Source organism: Balaenoptera ricei, chromosome 2 (assembly GCF_028023285.1).
Source record: "Balaenoptera ricei isolate mBalRic1 chromosome 2, mBalRic1.hap2, whole genome shotgun sequence".
Taxonomy (NCBI): domain Eukaryota; kingdom Metazoa; phylum Chordata; class Mammalia; order Artiodactyla; family Balaenopteridae; genus Balaenoptera; species Balaenoptera ricei.
In genome coordinates, this window is record NC_082640.1 from 16,020,763 (window position 1) to 16,041,266 (window position 20,504).

The 20,504-nt window shown below is 36.1% G+C and overlaps 1 protein-coding gene across 1 annotated transcript in view; it reads right to left on the reverse strand.

Annotated features, from left to right (window-relative positions):
- The window catches only part of MALRD1 (MAM and LDL receptor class A domain containing 1), a 600,449-nt gene that overhangs the window by 390,058 nt on the left and 189,887 nt on the right, over positions 1–20,504 (reverse strand). Inside the window, exons 20-21 of the mRNA XM_059909182.1 lie at positions 10,611–10,787; positions 7,957–8,119 (exon numbers count right to left, since the gene is read on the reverse strand). Coding sequence (XP_059765165.1) covers positions 7,957–8,119; positions 10,611–10,787 — 340 coding nt within the window. The remainder of the gene's footprint in view (positions 1–7,956; positions 8,120–10,610; positions 10,788–20,504) is intronic.

Here is a 20,504-nt window from a genome sequence, read left to right on the forward strand (position 1 = left end):
ACCACCTCACACCACAAGTCTCACATCATAAAGGGGATGAGAAACCGCCTTACACCACAGGGCCCCCATCATAAAGGGGATGAGAAACCACCTCACACCAAAGGACACACATCACAAAGGGGATGAGAAACCACCTAATACCACATGGCCCCCATCACAAAGGGGATGAGAATCCACCTCACAACACAGGGCCCACATCACAAAGGGCATGAGAAACCACCTAACACCACAGGGCCAACATCACAAAGGGGATGAGAAACCACCTCACACCACAGGGCCCACATCACAAAGGGGATGAGAAACCACCTCACACCACAGGGCCCACATCACAAAGGGGATGAGAAACCACCTAACACCAAAGGGACCACATCACAAAGGGGATGAGAAACCACCTCACACCAATGGGCCCCCATCACAAAGGGGATGAGAAACCACCTCACACCACAGGGCCCCCATCACAAAGGGGATGAGAAACCGCCTAACACCACAGGGTCCACATCACAAAGGGGATGAGAAACCACCTCACACCACAGGGCCCACATCACAAAGGGGATGAAAACCACCTCGCAGCACAGGGCACACATCACAAAGGGGATGAGAAACCACCTCACACCACTGGGCGCCATCACAAAGGGTATGAGAAACCGCCTCACACCACAGGGCCCACATCACAAACGGGATGAGAAACCACCTCACACCAAAGGGCTCACATCTCAAAGAGGATGAGAAAACACCTCACACGAATGGGCCCCCATCACAAAGGGGATGAGAAACCACCTCACACCACAGGGCCCCCATCACATAGGGGATGAGAATCCACCTCACAACACAGGGCCCACATCACAAAGGGGATGAGAAACCACATCAAACCACAGGGCCCACATCACAAAGGGGATGAGAAACCACCTCACACCACAGGGCCCACATCACAAAGGGGATGAGAAACCACCTCACACCACACGGCCCACATCACAAAGGGGATGAGAAATCACCTCACACCACAGGGCCTACATCACAAAGGGGATGAGAATCCACCTCACAACCCAGGGCCCACATCACAAAGGGGATGAGAAACCACCTCACACCACAGTGCCCACATCACAAAGGGGATGAGAAATCACCTCACACCACAGGGCCCACATCACAAAGGGGATGAGAATCCACCTCACACCACAGGGCCCACATCACAAAGGGGGTGAGAAACCATCTCACACCACAGGGCCCACATCACAAAGGGGATGAGAAACCGCCTCGCACCACAGGGACAACATCACAAAGGGGATGAGAAACCACCTCACACGACAGGGCGCATATTAAAAAAAAGAAAAAAAAATCTATGTATAATTAAAAGCAAGTCAGATATCAAATAGTGAGGAATTAAATTAGTGAATTATGGTGCATCCTGTTAATGGAAAACTATTGCCCCATTAAAAAAAGTATTGGTAAATAATTGCTTATAGATTGTAAATAAAATTAAAAGTATATTTAAAAAAATGTGATTGATAGAACCTATTTTTTGCTAAATATATATGTATACATGCACAGTGCTTTTATCATAGTGGCAAGATTATAGTTGTTAACATTACTTCTCTTTCTTATCTATATTTAAATATTTCCCTACAGTAAAAATACATTTCTTCTTTTGTGGAAAAAAAGTTATTTTTGTAACAATAAAAAAGTCAAATTCTTAGAATAATCAGTAAATGGTCTTTACCCATAATATTATTTTTGTTCATTTATATTAGCCACTAAAATTCAAAGTTAGAGAGTCTTTTCAGGTATTATTAAATACAGAGACACAACCAAGATAGACCCATAGACCTGAGGGTCCACAGTGGGCCTCTCTTTCTGCTGGGCATTACACATCTATTCATGTGTGTGCTGGTTTCATGTCTGATTAAGCTTACTATTCTTACAGACCAGATGCTCAGGAAATACATGCCTAATGTAAGAATGAATTGTGTGCCTAGTCAAGGCTACTTCTCCAGACCATAAGAATCTTTGAGTATTTGATGTATCTGCATATATAAATGTCATTAGATCATATTGATATTGGTTCATATGTGATATAGTATATTCATATTTTCAAGTCCTTGTCTTAATATAAGAATTAAATCTAATTTATCTTTACTTAGTTGAGAAAACATATTTTTTCCTCCACATTTTGTATAACTATAACAATTTTGTGCAGGAGTTGGAATGCAAATAAATTTATTTCATCTTAATGTGGTTAAAGGGAAGGCACATTCAAAAATTATATAATGAAAATGAATTTTTAATTTCATTATGGTAACATAACATAAATCATACACTGTATTATGAATACATTCTTAAAACCTTACCATGTACAGCAACTACATATTACCTAACCCCTGTATATATATTATTTTAGTTACGGTTTACAAGTATTATTTTCAGCATAGATTTCTCTTAAATTCCATGTTTTCAAGTCATTGTAGTTAATTTTTAAAATTATTATCAAGCTAAAATACACTGAAATAAAATTAAAGTGATTTAAAACAAATTATTGATATGTATGCAAAAATAAAGAATAGGTGCTTAACTCAAGGTCAGTCTAAAACAAAAGCAATTTTTCTTGTGTTTTAGAGGTGCAATTATGCTTTATATTCAGTCCTGTGAAAACACTGCCAGAAATGCTATTTCCCACCAGTATTAAAACACTTAAGAGAAAATTACTACGGTTAATTTTTATTTTGCCTGTTTGCATTTTTATTTTTATTTTAGCAAAACTGTTTCTAAAGCCTGGTATTTAACCATTACTCTGGATTTTTAAAACTGGATGTTTTAGAAATTATATTGGGAGAGTGTTAAGGCATCTAAATTGGCCTATAAAAAATTGGCTTACCAGAAAAGGCTCCGAGAAAGCAGTAATTCTGGCATTTAATGTCCGAGACTAAAGCTTTGAAAATTGTTACTGCTGCAGAGCAGAAAACATTAAAATATTTTCAGTTTTACTGAAGCTTTAACCACATTTATATCCAGCACTTAGATACATTATGATATGCACAGTTATGTCACAGAGACAGCTTGCATTATTTATGTGGCTTTTAGTTTATAATGATGTCAAGCCTGTACAAATGCATAATGTAGATAGGAATGTAGGTGCATCTGCAGCAGCGGGAACTATAACTCATTTCCACCTGAAAGACAATGATCAGTGTCGTGAAATAAAAAGAAAAATCTAAGAAAAAGTACTTCTACTTCATAAACAAGCAGCACAAAACTGTGTTCTATCTAATCTGCATTTTGAACGAGATGGTTCATATTCAAATAGTTTCTCAACAGTCTGTAAGCAAACCTAAAAATGCAAAATATTTAAAAATATCTGTTTTTTCCAGATGATAATAAAATTGGTATGCTTGGTTTTGATCCAAAAGACAGACAGATCATTTTTTAGAGGTAGAGAAGAGAACACATGGGCAAAAAGATTTGAGAGAAATGGCTGGGTGTTTTACAATGAAAGAGGCAGCATAGAGGGTGCCTTGAGTTACATGTCTTTTATTTATTTTTTTTAATGTATTTATTTTATTTATTTATTTTTGGCTGTGTTTGGTCTTCATTGCTGCGTGCAGGCTTTCTCTAGTTGCGGCGAGCAGGGGCTACTCTTCGTTGAGGTGCGCAGACTTCTCATTGCGGTGGCTCCTCTTGTTGCGGAGCACGGGCTCTAGGTGCGTGGGCTTCAGTAGTTGTGGCACACGGGCTCAGCAGTTGTGGCTCGCAGGCTCTAGAGTGCAGGCTCAGTAGTTGTGGCGCATGGGCTTAGTTGCTCCGTGGCATGTGGGATCTTCCCAGACCAGGGCTTGAATCCGTGTCCCCTGCACTGGCAGGCGGATTCTCAACCACTGCGCCACCAGGGAAGCCCACATGCCTTTTAGATTAACACAGGGTAGAGTTTTCTCCCAAATGATTTCTCAATTATATGTTACTTTATAACACACAAATTTTATTTTTAAGTAAAATCATCTTAGGATATTTTTGTTTCTTGGTTTTTCCTGAAATATTTTGTACTATCTTTTTTAAATTAGTCACTGGATTTAGAGGAAAATGAGTCTGCTCTAATCAAAATTGGAATTAGTTGATAAGAAAGCCACCCTCTGTCTTTTAGCAATACCCTCCCCACTTTCTGCCCTGGAGGGCCCCTAAGAATGAGGTTCTAGAACCACCTAGGAATTACACTAAAAATACAGAGCCCCAGGCTCTATTCCCAAGATTCTGATTCAAGTGTCAGAATCTGCTTTTAAATGTATTACATATTTAAGTATTAATAAACACACAAACATTTTCGGCGGTACTTGATCCACACTTTGAGAAACTTCCCTAAAGCTTCTGTGAGCACAGTTAGAAACCACAGACCCAGAATATGCATACGTACTCCACTAGGTGTACTTCCATATGAGCAATAAATAGGAAGAGCTTCATCTTGCTTGAGGGAATGATTTAAGACTCCTAAGAGGCATTAATATTAAACCTTATTTAACCAATAGATGGGCATTTACTGCAGTCAAATAAAATGGATTTGAGGGCCAAGGGCTCAAAATGTTGCTCTCCTTGGCTTCTAGCTGTGAAAAGGAAGTTGGGTGAAAAAAAGGTTTTCCTATGAGTAAAAAATGATCATAAAATTTATGGTATTTAGGGGCTTCCCTGGTGGTGCAGTGGTTGAGAATCTGCCTGCCAATGCAGCGGACACGGGTTCGAGCCCTGGTCTGGGAAGATCCCACATGCCGCGGAGCAACTAGGCCCGTGAGCCACAATTACTGAACCTGCGCGTCTGGAGCCTGTGCTCTGCAACAAGAGAGCCCGCGATAGTGAAGAGGCCCACGCACTGCGATGAAGAGTGGCCCCCACTTGCCGCAACTAGAGAAAGCCCTCGCACAGAAACGAAGACCCAACACAGCCATAAATAAATAAATTAATTAATTAATTTAAAAAAAAATTTATGGTATTTAGTTATAAGCTAGTTTACCAATTTACATACTAATGTAAAACTGCCTTGGCTTATTGAACTGATTATGGAGGTCAGAGTACAGGATTCTAAGATATTATGAAATTACAAACCACGAGGAATCATTACACAACACTTCCAAATCTTCAATGTTCTAAACATATTTAAATTTGAATTAGCTACAAAGCTCAGATGCTAGGTAATCCAAATACCTTGATTCAATGATAAGCAAATAACAATTTTTTAAAACAATTCTCAGCTGAGTAAGACTAATGTTTTTGCCAAGTTTCCTAGTAGTTCCTGGAGCATGAACGGATATAAACTTGTTTTTCTTCTGTGGTGTGTGTGCGTGTGTTGTTGCTGTTGTTGTTGAACTAGATTAGGGTGCTTTTCCCAAAATACCAAGAAAAGAATTTTTCTATTAAATATTCCCTCTCACTGCATAAGTTAGAGGAAACAGAAATTTCATCCAACTCCAATCTCAAAAGAACATGCAAATTGCAACTGATGATATTTACATTGAAGGGGTTTTACTTTATTTTTTCTCTGGTTGTAGTTGAGAACAATATTTATTTCTAAATAAATATTTAGATTCCAATCCTAGGGAAAAAAATCATGCCAGGTGCCCTTAGTTGGTCCCTGCTGAGCGGGATGAAGAAAGAATCCACTCACCAAGCCCCGTGCTAAGACCATGGCCACACAGAAGAAGCCCTAGAAGAAGAGATGACTATTTCTAATTCATATACAAATGCTGAATGCACCAGCTGTATGGAATGGTGTTACTCTCCCACAAACAAACAAGTAAAAAATAAAGATGCAACCCTTAATTTAGACCCAGAGTGCACTTTAGATCCTCAGGTACAAAGAATAGTCCATTAAAGTGTGAACACAAAACAGTAGATTGTGACTTGGACTATGACTTTACTTACCTTGTTTTCCATCATGGAAATGAAACGGTAAAAGCTAAGACGTAACTGAAGACCCATCTGCACAATGAAAACTTCCCTACATATTCCTACCCCACCATGACTCTTCTAGATGTTTTATTGCTTCATTAGGTGTATGAAGTGAGAGAATATTTTGAAATATAGTAATGTGATTTTTTTTTTCTTTTGCACTTGCTTATGAATGTTCCTTACCAATCCAAGCCAGAAGCAATCTTTACCTTAGGGTGAAGTGGAATCATAGAAAGTGAAGAGAAAGAAAGAACTGGTGTAGAGCTTTTTGATTTTCAAAACTGGTCTTGAAAACTGTTTCAGAGACAGTAGTCTAAAAACCTGGCTTTAAATCTCTAGAGCCAGATACCTGAGAGAGAAAAGCATTTTCTAAATGGAAAAGCTCCCCTTTAAATATAAAGAAAAAAAACCCATAATTTGGACAAACTGAGCTTGGAGTTCTACTATAAGCCATAGAGTAGAATAAATGATGCATAAGAACTATTTGACAAAGTAAAAAATGTCAGACCTTCCTTGGCTGAAGAAAGAACCTAGAGAGAAGGGGAGAGGAAAACTAGAGAAGATAGAAGCTGAGGAACTGCCCCCTTCTCCAGGATTTTGTCATGTAGAGCACATCCATTAAACATTACCTGATTATTAAGTATTCCTATTTAAAATATATTTAATTTTGTGCCTTGTAGCCTTTAATTATAAAGCATAAATATATTGATCCTAATCATCAACTAACTCACTCAACAAATAACTACTGGGACTTAATACATAATGAGCCTTAGAAATAATGCAATAAATGGGAATCACAGTCCTTGAAATTCCTCAAGGAATTTGCAGTCTATTGGAAGCAGGGGGTGAGGGTCAGAGACAAGTTAAAAGCCGATTATATTCCTTTGCTTATATGCTGCCATATTTCTGTTTATACTTTTACCACCTAGAAGTGAGATTCTAGTCTACTTTTTTCTTTACAGAAATATAGTTTATTAATGAAGTATGGCTTATTTGCATGAGCCACAGAAACTTTCTGAAATTACCCTGTACTTTTTTATGTCAGAAGCAGCCCAAGGAAATTTTGTATCCTGAAATTTCAAAAATCACTTGCCAACTGTCAAATGTGATCAAAACAAAGCAGTATGAATATCTACTACTCTATATACTTTGGGCAACCTGGCGGCAGACATTTAAATAAAATGATGGTAAAACTGGAACCATTTTAATAGAACAAAAAGAACAAAAGGGAGCTCAGAAAACCAGGGTGAAAAAGTCAGCCCAGGGAAAGAAAAATCATTGTACACTTAAGATACCGTGGTCCCCTTGAGTGCAAGGTCAAGTTGGCCAGGGCAATGATGGACTGGACAGTGGATATACCTTTAGTTTTCTTTGAAGCAGCAGCCTAGGAACTGGGGGTCATGAAGCTTTAACTGAGGAAAAGTGTGAAGGCATAAAGGTTTGGAAAAGATTCTCTGTAATATAAATGGGGATTCCTTTGTTGTCTTCAGTAACATTTCCTTGAAATCAACAAAAGGAAAGAGGAAGAATGGGATCTTGTAGGAAGTGAGCACTCAATATATTTGTGGACTACAAAACAGGGGAAAGGTATTTGTTATTAAACCTCGAAAGAAAAGACCAAAATAAATGATGATAAAGAGCAAAGACTGGAAGAAGAGGGAAGGGGGCAAGGTGTTGGAGGAGGAGCTGAAAAAGGAAGAAAAGGAGAAAAGAAATTTGGAGGGGAAGGAATGAATAGATAATTCTAAAACAACATATTAACAGTGCTTTTCGATGAGTGGTGATATTACAAATATTTTTTCTTTATTTACTCATGCTTTTCTCTGGTTTCTATGACTTTTATAAGAGCATTTACTATTTTTTAATTAAAAATTTTTTTAATTTTGTAAGAAAGAGTACACTTAGCCCACTTATGTTTTCACTTAAACCTTCATCTTTACAAGAGCACTAACTTAGGGTAAGATGGTGTGGCAGGAATTTGGGAACTGCTTAATAAATAGTCCCTAGCAGACATGTTCCAAATGCGTGGTCACTTACGTTGTATGATCCACCGACGGCCTGTGATTTTCCTCCCCATGATGAATACTGGTTCCATTACCAAGTCCCCACCTGAATATGTTTGAATCTTGAATTACTTTTTCTGAGATTGGCTGGTACCATTTACACAGGCTTCCTTTTTCAAAGCTGCAAACTTCCATAGCTTGAATAGGATGGGACAGAGATAAGATGAGCTAATCACAATAAATGTATTAATAAAAGGCAATTTCCATCTGCATCAGCACTTTCTTACTCTTGGGGTTTCTTTAAATTATAATCTAACTTTTAAGCATAACTGAAATAATTAGGCAAATTGTTTACACAATCACTAGAAGAGTTTTAAAGAAATCTAGGTGTATTATATTCAAATATCTATATTAACTGAAATGTGGAAATAAATGCACATACTGAAGATTCTGCTTTCATAAAGAAGTGAGATTTTAATTCGCTCTGAAAGCAGCAATTTAAGAATTGCCACTCTCTTCTGACACAACACTTACATTGCTTATATGACCTGCAAGTTCTGATAAGTCTGTTCTTTTTTCACAGTATTATCGCAAAGCTAAATCCCAAATTCCAAATTACTTAAATTCAAAGCTATAAGATTTACAACAGCTTTTATACTGAACCTCTTCCGTTGAAAGTTTTCAATATTCTTGTAATGACTGTATTCTAATATCAAACAAAATTAAAAGTCCAGTGATTTTTTAAATACATAAGTTGTGTGTGAAAACAAATGCTCTCTTTTTCTCTCCTCCTCTCTCTCTCCTTCTCTCTCTGATGTGTTCATGTGTCTGTCTGTCTTAAATCCTCTACTTCTTGAATAAAAGAAAAGATTCAGTTCAATGAGGTCTTGTGTATACAATGGAAAGCCTGGTGTGTACTCCAGGTTTTAAATGGCATAAACAGTGATGGCATAGGTTACCACTACTATATCACTTAGAAACTTGGGTTCACGATTTAACATAAAATTTGAGAAGGAAAACTCCATCAAAAAAAGTGATTTTAATCATGACATTCAGGTGTGTTATTTAATCTCTGATATTAATATTGATCATATAATTATACTTATTTTGTGAAGAGATTTAGAATTCAATAGAATCCTGTTCATCATATTATTAAAAAAGAATTTTAAAATTGTAGATTTTTTAAAAATTAGAGAACATAGAGTTTCAGGCAAGCTAAGATCTGCTGTACAACATTGTACCTACAGTCAACAATACTGTATTGTACACTTAAAAATTTATTAAGAGGGTAGATCTTATATTGTATTCTTATCACAATGAAAAAATTACAAAATATGACTGTAGGTGACAAGCAGATTTATCACAATAGTTCATTTTACAAAGAGATGGCGAAGGCAAGACACAAGTTGTTCAGAAATAAACGGTAATAATTCATGTTTAATCAAAATAAATAAATATCCCCATGATTTTAATAATTTAATAGTAGACATTCATTCGGGACATTTACAGAACTTACCAAAACTTCCCATCCAATCATAAATGGCACTACTAAAATTTCAAAGTTGAACTAAGAAGAAAGTCAGTATTTACTAAAGATGCTCACTAGGTGTAATTAATTAGATTTTGTGTAAACTTTTACAAAGACGACTTATGTGTGATCAGAAGAGGATTTTAGTGTCTTCCCATGAGGGAGTCTGAATACCACAGCATAGTCCATTATATTATCTTACATCTGTGAGGCACAGTACATCTTCCTGACCAACTTGAGTTAATTACTGTCCCATCTTATTCACAGAGTGAATTAGCTTTGATTTTATGAGGTTTTCTGGTCTGGATTAGTTTATTGTGTATTTGTATTTTTTAAGTTTTAGAATTCCTTGACGAGGCTGACATGAGACAAATTAGAATTTCACTATACGCTGTATTATCTGTATGTTCTAAACTGTCAGTATTATCAAGACACTTGAGCAATTTTATGGTAAATTCACATACAACTTAATAAAGAGCAAGGAAGGGGAAAAAAAATCACAAGTGTTTATTCCTTATGATCCTGTGTTTTGCCCATTCAGACACAGATTAATTTTTCTCCTCTCAGTTTGTATCTTTGACTGAGAAGTTCACTTCTAAATTAAATAATTTGCCTTGATTCATTTAGGAGAAGCCATAGATTGGCAAGTGTCAATAAATGAAAACCATCTTTCAACAGTACCTAGCCGTTGAAGTGTCCACATGTATTAGGATTGGTTTTCTTATTAACTCTGCACATTTGACATAGTATTCATTTTATGTGTGCAATTTGACAATGGCAAAATTTGAGCAGATTCATCTAATTTGAGGGTATTATGCTTCTTCCCTAAACATTTCTATTTAGTGATTGTGACAAACAGAGACAAAAAGGGGGATGAATAAAAATGATAAATGATAGCTCTGGAATCAAGCTAAGTCCATGAAAACAAGTATTTTGAATTTAAATATTAATTTAAAGACACCTCTTGTTGGACATGATACAAGAATGTATGCTGATTTTTCTATCATTTTCTATACAAATAGTCTTTATGTTAAGAAACTGCTTTAAGCCAGGTTGAAATTTTCTAACTAGGACATTATGCCACGCTACTTGAGATAACACTAGTATTTTCTTATCAGTTTTATGGCTATATTTAATGCAAAATTTAGGAATTCACGTACCGCAGGATGATTCATCTGATTTGTCAGGGCAGTCATATCTAAAATCACATTTCTGGATATCTTCAACACATTGACCATCAGACCTGCAAACAAATTCATTGTCGGTACAGTTGTGTGGAGGTAAGGTTACTGGAACTGAAGTTTCTGGTGGAGTTGGAAGGTCCACTGGCAAATTACCTTGAAATAATAGACAAGTGTCATTTTGCAGATTTTTCCATTTCTTTAAAGATTTCACACAATAAACTTTATTAAGTATGCTTCACACAACATTATAAAGAATATTTGATAGTATTTGCTAATCTGCTGAACTTCTTTATGTAAGCATATAAGTTGGGGTTCATGGCTTTAGTCATGGCAAATAACTTTAGATATCTTTGATTATAAAAATAAGTGAAGGTGCAGATGGAAATTATTGAAAAGCTCTTCAGAGCTCACTGAACAAATGGGAGGCTCAAGAACAGGGCTTGGAAGATCAGCAGGAACCAAGTGAATCCCGGGTGCTGGCGTAGGAACCAGAGTCAAGATCACGTTAAACCTCCTCGTCCACTAGGTGAACAAACTTTGTTCTTCCACTGCTACAATGAACTTAACATCTCCTCTTTGTTTCACATATCCCCACATAGTTGGGATTCAAGGTTGCAAGATAGACCCAAACCAAAATTATTCACCCAGAAATATTTAAATAAGCTATAATTTCTGATATTACAGAGTTTAGAAGAAATTTATAGAAGTTGATTAATTTAGACAGTAAGCTATCCAATAAGCACTTATTAATAACATCTCTGTGTCATATACACGGTAGATGTAGTGGATTTAAAGCCAAACATGCTGTCACTGCCATAAAAGAGTTTACAGACTAGTGGATAAGGCATTCAGGAATTCTTTCATTACAGTCTCATGGGATAAGTTTAGGACAGAGATTTTAACATGATGGAGGCAAGAATGACACCTATCGCTTAACTCCTGTATTCACATCCACAGACCATGGTATATGGTGGGTACACTATCATTGTGAAGTGAGTGAATAGATATACAGATGGATGGAAGGATGAAGGAGAGATGGAAGGATGAAGGAGGGATGGAAGGATGGGAGGAGGGACGGAAGGAAGGATGGATGGATAACAGAGTGAATGAATGAATAGATGAACAAAAGTTAAGATTGTACAGTATATTAAGAGAACACAGGAAAAGTCTGTATCAGATGGGGAAGACTTCCTGGCATGGTGATGTTTAAACTAAGTTTTTAGTTTGGGGTTTTTTTTAATTTTTATTTTATATTGGAGTATAGTTGATTAACAATGTTGTATTAGTTTCAGGTGTAAAGCAAAGCAATGCAGTTATACATATACACTTTTTAGTTTTAAAGGATGATTTGTTGCTGGGTAGATAAAGAAGGGTACAAGGTCTTTTGAGGCAAGGAGAAAAGACTCATGTGAAGACAGAGGAATATATTTTCCTGTTGTTTTCTGGAATACTGTGAGAGCTTGACAAGAAGACTATCTTGGGATATGGTAAGAATGCATCTGATGGAGTCATTAGATACGGGACTAGAGAGGAGAGGGTTATGGGGTCACAGCTAAGTGGGACCAACTAGGATTTTGAAGTAAATATAAAAAGCTGTGGAGAAACACCAAGATATAAAATTTCCACTTCAAGAACTGCTTATCAGGCATTAGCGTGGAGAACGATTTGCCGGTGGCTCTGACATGGGGAAGAGAGAACAGCTGAGCTTTTACTTTAATTCCAGGCAACTAATAAACCAAAGCAGAGATGTTTTGCAGGGGACAGCAAAGACCTGAGCAATATTACACATCCAGTGTCTAGAGGACTGGGGATTTGGGTGCTTTGGGGAATTTGAGGAGAGTCCAATAAAGAGTACTTTATTTCTTAGCTCAGGTTTTGAAGCAATTAAGAACTAAGACTGAAGTGTAGGGCAGCTAGTAGATCAAAATATCAACCTTTTTACGGATGAAGTTGATACTGGAAAAAAATAGCCTATATCTGTAGGCAGGTAATCTTTCAGAGTGTGCAACTCAGACATAAACAGACTAAGTTATAACCTGTGCTGGAAACTTCTATACAGAAGCTGACCATTGTGAACTACAGCAAGGAGGAGCTGAGCAGATCTCATGCCTCCTTCAGCTAACTGTCTCCAGAAAAAGAGGAAACTAAGAGACCAGGTATGCATGTGCAGGCTCTCCTTGCAAACTCAACAATCCATTGTTGCTTTTCCACAGTTCACATTAGCGTTCACTGTTGGTGTTTTACATTCTGTGGATTTTAATAAATGTATAATGACAGGCTTCCCCCATTAGCGTGTCATACAGAATACTTTCACTACACTAAAAAACCTCTATGCTCTATGCTCACTGTCTTGATTACTGTAGCTTTATAATAAGTCTTGAAGTTGGGTAGTGTCAGTCCTCCAACTTTGTTCTCCTTCAATATTGTGTTGGATCTTCTGGGTCTTTTGCCTCTCAATATACACTTCAGAATTAGTTTTTCTATATTCACAAAATAATTTGCTGGGATTTTAATTGAGATTACATTAACTCTATAGATCAAGTTAGGAAGAATTAACATCCTGAATATAGTGAGTCTTCATGCATGTTTTTGTATCCTTATCTCAAACATACATGTTCCATTTCAAATATATACTATTTTGTGTCTTAGAAAATTTTACATAAATAATATTCATATTTCTTTTGAATTTGCAATCTTGACTCAAAACATATTTTTCAGATTTATCTCTATTGTTGCATACAGAATCAATTCATTCATTTAACTGGTTAGGGTATTCAATTAAATGAATACTTGGAGTCAAATATTTATGAATAGTATGAATAGTCTGTAGCTGGTATATCTCTTCTCAAGCAGGACAGTAAGAATATAAAGTGTGCTACAATGGATGTCTTTGTACATTTCTCTTTGCAAACATATGCCAGAGTATTTCCAAGGCAAGGTACCTTGAAATGAAATTTCAAAGTTACAGGGTATGTAATCAGTCAACTTAAGTAGTTGTTTTCAGAGGTGGTTTACCCATTTCCACCCAGAAATGTGTGCATTTCTCAAATTCCAGCCAACAGTTGGCATCATCAGATTTTTTTTAATGTTTGCCAGGGTAACAGGTCTGAAATAATAATTCCTTGATATTCTAACTTGTATTTCCCTAATTATTGAGACTTTTTTTAGGGGCCACACAGTATCTTACTCTCGTTTTTGACTAACTATTCACATACCCTGCTATTTTTCTCTACTGAATCCATTGTCTTTTTCTTATTAATTTACAGGTTTAAATTAATCCCATATTCTCCATACTAATCCTCAATCATTTGTCTAAGTGACAAATATGCTCTCCTAATCGAGTCTTTCCATTTTCTATGGTGTCTTTCAGAATAAAAAAACTCTAATTTTAATATATCAATCATTTCCTTTATGGTTTGTGCTTTAAAATTTCACCAAAAAATAATCTTCCCTATTCTAATATCATAAATATGTTTCCTATAATTTCCATAAAATTTTGATAGTTTTTCATATTTAGATCTTTCCTCCATCCGGGCTCTACTGTTATCTATTATCTGTGATGAGAATCTAAATACAATTTTTTTTCACATGAGTGGCCACTTTTTGATCTATTAATCTATTGGAGCAACTCAAACTTCTCTCACTTATCATTTTATATTTTATTATGAAATATATTATACATATATAAGAATGAACATAAAATATATGCCTGGTTTAAAGAAGAAGAAGAATAGCCATATATTTACCTTCCAGTTTATGGAAATGAAATTCACAAACAGTTTTGAACTCTCCAGTGTTTCCCTGCTGACTCCATCCCCTCATTGGCATCTCTCCTGGTTCACAGTACACTGAAATTTGTGTTTTTTATTTCTTTGCTTTCATTTGTGTTTACATTTTCTTCATTTGCATATATGCCAAATAACGTCTTACAGTGCTTACTTATTAGCTTATGTGACTAACTTACTGTGAAATTCTTAGAATAGTGACCATATACATGGAGCACCATTTAGGTCCTTTTTAAATAAATAAAATGTTGTTTAGATTCAAACTTTAGATGAATGGACTCCATTCTCTATATAATCTGCAACTTGATTTTTTTCTGAACATTGTACATTCATCCAACCAAACTAATGTGTGTTCTTGCAGTTTAGCTGCGTTGACTGCTGTATAATGTTTCACTATATGAATATGTAACATACGTTATATAGCTATTCTACCATCAGTGGTTTTTGAGTTGACTCTGAGGTTTTGTTTCTTTGTACATTTCTCCTGAGGTACCAACGTGTGGAATCGCTTGGTCACAGAGGATGCACATCTAACTTTACTAGATAATGCCAAACTGCTTTCAAAAGTAGTTGTATCAATTTCTATACTTCTCAGTAGTGTATAAACATTCTGGTCATACCACATGCTCATCATCCACTGGTATATCTAGAATTACCCGCACGTTTGCCATTTTCTTTGCTGTCTCTTCCCTTTTGCATCTCAGCCCTTGTTGAGCTCATTCTGTCTCCTTTAAATGTTCACATTTACATAGTTCATTTGGTAGGAGTCTGGTGCAGTGAAATCATTTTTTGTTTGTTTTTGGATGTCATGCTCTGAGTGCCTATTTTCACCCTCATTCCTGAAAGAATTTTGCTTTGCTCTAGACTAACAGTTATTTTTTCTCAGAACTTTGAAAATAATTTCAACTGTCTTCCTACTTCCATTCTTGCTATTGTGAAGTCATCTATTAATCTGATTGCAGTTCTTTTGTAACTGTATTTTAATCTCTGGCTATTTTTACCATAATCTTCTCTTTCATTAATTTTTTTCTAATTCATTTCCATAAGCCTAGACCTGGATTTATTCTAATATTTTGCATGAGGTTGAATAGGCTTCTTAAATCTTATGTTAATTCTTAGCCATTATATCTTTGAAAATTGCTTCTCCTCCATTTTCTTTATTCTCTCTCTGGAACTCCATTAGCTTTTATGATCTATCCTTCAAGTAAATCTATCCCTTCCATTTTCCTTTTCTATCTCTCTCTGCTGCTCCCTGAAATTTCCTCACAGTTATTCTCCAGAAGACTAATCACAGCATTGATTCAGCTATTTAATTCATCCGCTGGGATTTTTATTTCATTGATTTTATTTCTCACTTCACGATGGCCAATTTGATACTTTCAAAATTTTCTGGGTTTTTTTTTTTTTTTTTTTTTGGACAACATCATGCTATTTTCTTATGGCTTAAGAGTCCTTTAATATTTTAAATTATTTATTAGTTTTCTATTTGTTGCACAACAAATTTCCACAAACCTTAGAATTTTAAACTAATAAACACTTATTATCTCACACAACTTCTGTAAGTCTGAAACGCAGAAGAGGCTTAGCTTGGTGGGTTCTAATTCAGGGTCTCATAAGATTACTGTCAAGATGTCAGCCAAGGCTGCAGTCATCTGAAGGCTTGACCGGGGATGGAAGACCTGCTTTCCAAGGGGGCTCATGCCTGGGAATTTAGGCTACTGTTGGCAGGATGTCTCAGTTCCTGGGCTTTCTCCATAGGGCTGCTTGTGTATCCTTCGGACATGGTGTCTGACTTCCCCCAGAGTGAGTGATCCAAAGGAAGACAGCAGAAGCCTAGCTTTGGAAATCATACCCAGTCATTGCCACGTGGGTCATTAGTTACACAGGTCAGTCTTACTCAATATGGGAGGGGCCTGGTCCACAGATCATGAATACCAAGAGGTGGGGATTATTGGGGGCTATTTTGGAGGTTGGCAACCATAATTTTTTGTGCTTGATTTTTATGTGAGAATCCTTTATCATTTAGTTTGCAGAAGAGTCCTTCTAGATTAACTTTGAGTTGTTCCTTTTGGAACCCCACTGGTACCTCCACCCAGGAATGATATACCCCTTTTGGCCCTCCTCTCCCCTTTCCCTGCCTCTCATCCATCCTATATTCTCTTTACTCCTTAACTCTGGCAATCACATTATGCTTTCTGTTCTATTTTTCCATTTTCTATTTCTCTCATGTGGGCATTTCTTTTTTTTAACCTCAGCTTAACATTTAAAAAAATGCATGTTATATTTGATATTTCTAGGTATATGTAGTGTTAGTTTTCAGATCATCTGGTCTGCCACATTATTAAAATCAGTAGTCTTAACTGCATCTTTAGGCCTGGTTTCAATTTATACTAGGAAACAGTCCCTCACTTAAGAAGAAATCATAGACATGCGTGGCTATCTTAGAAAAAGGAGGTAGATGAGTCCATACTCAGGAAAAATAGAGACAACTCATTTTCTATCTCAGAAATGATCCAGGTAAAATGACCTGGATCCCAGGTAGGTAAAAATATCACTACTCTAAAAAAGAAATAGGAAAATCTTAAAATTCTTTGTCCTTTCCTCATTACTCTTTGTTATTCTACCAGAATTAGTGAATCTTAAAAGATAAGTGTAATATGTTTGTATTTGAGAGCACCAAAAGAATTATTGGAAGAAAGTGTTTCTTACTCCAAAGTCCAATTCTGGAAATGGTGGTATAACTGGAAAGATGGAGTTGCCACTGATTCCTTGGGATCTGCCATGTAGAAGTAAAACAGAGCCCAGACACATGGTTAGATCAAGACATCATTTGGAGCCTGAGGCATGGCAAGGACTGCAAGCCTCCTGACACATCTCTTACCCTCACAGATGGTTTATACTTTCATGTAAGGAACACGAGTTTGTCAGTTTGTTTTACTTTGCTATGACTCAGAGCAGTATTTCTTATTAAAGAATCATGCTCTTAACTCAGGTGATACAAGAAATGACTTCATACAGTATATGGATAGACTTCACATTTTTAAAATATATAAATTGTGAACAACCTTAATAGTAAAACATACCTAGAAAAATAAGCCCATCTTAGTCAGTCTGGGCTGCTATAATAGAATCCCACAGACTAGGGGGCTTAGACAACAATTTATTTCTCACAGTTCTAGAGGCTGAAAGTCCAATATCAGGGTACCAATGTGGCTGGGTTCTGAGGGCTCTCTTCCAGGTTATGTCCTTACATGGCCTTCCTTGGTACATGCATGCAGAGAGAGAGAGATCTCATATCTTTTCCTCTTCTTATAAAAGCACTAATCCCATCATGAGGGCATCAACTTCATCAACCCAAATTACCTTCCAAAAGCCCCACCTCCAAATACCATCACACTGGGGGTTAAGGTTTCAACATATGAATATTGGAACATTCACTCCATAGCAAAACTTGTGATTTTTTTTAAACCTATGATTGTTTAGAAGTGCTGAAGTTGGTAGCAATGGTAGAGTTAATACTCTTAAAATAAAAAACACTAAAAGCTTTGCAGATGAGACAAAATTGAAAGGTGAAATGCAAATAACTGAACACCAAGAAGCAGAGATTAGTCTGGTTTGATCTGATTTTCTTCCACATCCCTAAGCCAAAGGGAAACCAACTCACCTGCACAGCTGTCACCCTAGATGACTCAGGCTCCAGATGGACTCAGTGTTCTAATTCCTTGCTCTGTGAATTCCTTGTAACAAATATGATATACTTCATGCTACCCTAATATAATCTTTCTGGTAAAAATAGATTTTCCAACTTGTTTTATACTAGACTTCCCTCCCTACAGCTATTCCCACACTGGTAATTAAACAAATAAAACTGATATTTTAACATCCTGAGCCCTTGATATATTATTGGCAGCTTTAGACATATCACAACTGTGTGAATTACTTGACTAATATGCATGGTTGTTCTTTATCTCCAAGGAACAATGCACATGTTTTTCTTGTGACTTCTGATGTTAAGAAATACATTTAATTTAAAAATCTAAAAGTCTACTTGAGGTTTAAACATAATCAATCTTCAGAAAAAAAATTTGAAATATCTACAGCACCAGGAGAAAAGCGTTTCCTATTTTTCCTATTGCACTTAACATAATAACCTGGAGTTATAACCACAAGCTGAAACGACTATATTTAGCATAATCGTACTAAAGTGTCTGTGCTAGGTCTACTTCCTAGGATAGTAGGTTTTACTGAAACATAGCTACTCTTTGGATATGATTTATTAACAATTGTAACACAGCTCTTTGCCTCATATTAGGCATTGTCTCTTTTTTTTTCTTTATCCAGTAGCAAATCAGCTCTTTTTGAAATATTTTTGCTCTACCACATGGATTCAATAAAATTTTCCAGGTAGCACAATATATTTTCCATTTTTAAAGACATTCTACCATCTTTCAAAGATAGTTATTTGTCAAATTTTATAAACCAAATAAATTCAGTTATTTGTCGAATTTTATTTTCTAGAAATTTATTGGGTTGGCCAAAAATTTCGTTTGGGTTTTTCATAAGATCTTAAAAATAAAATACTAAGTTGCATGGCCCATAGGCTTTGGGCAAAATTTTTCCCTAGGTATATGCTAAATCACTTTATGACACTACACCAAAGACACTAAAACCAGAATATTTTAGATTACAATCACTGAGTCTCACATTTCTTCATTTTTGCCTTGAAGTCTTTTACTGAACTGCAAATATTTCCCACATTTCTAAAACTTTCTTCAGAGTCTGTATTTCCTTTTGAAAAATACGGATAAAAGAGGACCTCAAAGCAAAATGCTTTCATTTAATTTACTATCCTGAAAAAAATGTAATGGATACACCAAACAGCTTAGTGTTAGAAGGTAAAAAGCTGCAGGTGATATCTGAAAAATGAACACAAAAGAACTCACATTTTGCCACTGAAACAAACATTACTCTTTGCAGAAGGAAGGGAGACTTGATCAAGCACAAATAAAGCTGGTGAGATATTGAGGTGAAGGAGGAGGGATGTCAAAAAGTCAATCAACTCAGCCAGTTTAGCAATAACAACAACAAAAACCATTCGGTGGGTAGGGGAGGAACATCATAAAAAATTGTTAAGCGTTCTCTAAAGACTTACCATACTTTCTCAATTTTAAGGTATCATCAGTTGCAAGATATGCCACTGACTTAGTAAAAACTTTCCTGGGAAAAGCAAAACACTAATACCTTAGATAGTGATACTCATTCTAATAATTAGTAGTTCTAGTAACTAATAAATCTAATACACATGCTGAATTCTGAAATTTTAACTTCGATGAAAAGCACGTAGGTATTTTTTTTCAGCTTGCAAACAGTGTGTTGTGATGCTATGTCGTCACAGATTTATTTTTCCAAATAACCCAGCTATCTCACCAATAATCTTGGACACAAGAAAGAAAACTCCTGTTGCATGTGTTCTGCTAAAAGAAACACACTCCTTGCTTTTCTGATGGAAGATGGAAGGAATAATGCAAAACAGATACTTTCTTTGGGATAATATTTTAAAATCTGAATGTCTGGCAACAATTCTTCCTAAATAATCTACTCTGAAGGTCTAATTCAAGGTGAAGGGAAAGCTATTTAACTTTGCCATTATTCCGCATCATTATCTACTCTGGGAACAGACAACATCTTCACACACTGATGCAAAGAATCATAGGATTCTATTGCATGGTTAAGACTGTCTACTTTCCCTAGAAATGTAATTAATCTTGCATAAACAGCCATTTCTCTATTTTCCTCCTGAATTAGATTTAAGATGATAATTTATATCATCAAAGTATTGAAACAAAGGAGATACGATCCATAATTGAGAATGGATTTGAAAATTGTTAGAAACAACTAGAAGTTAGAAAATGAGAGACACTTGACCTAGAGGAGCAAGTAATGATGGTCTAGGACAAAGTGAAAAGTAACTAAGTTTATGGCATAAAAACTATTGAGGAAAATTAATAGAAGTTTGCAGTTAAGAAGCTCAGTCATTCGAGTCAACACTGTTTTGAACCAAGGTCATGGCAGAGGTAATGGAAAA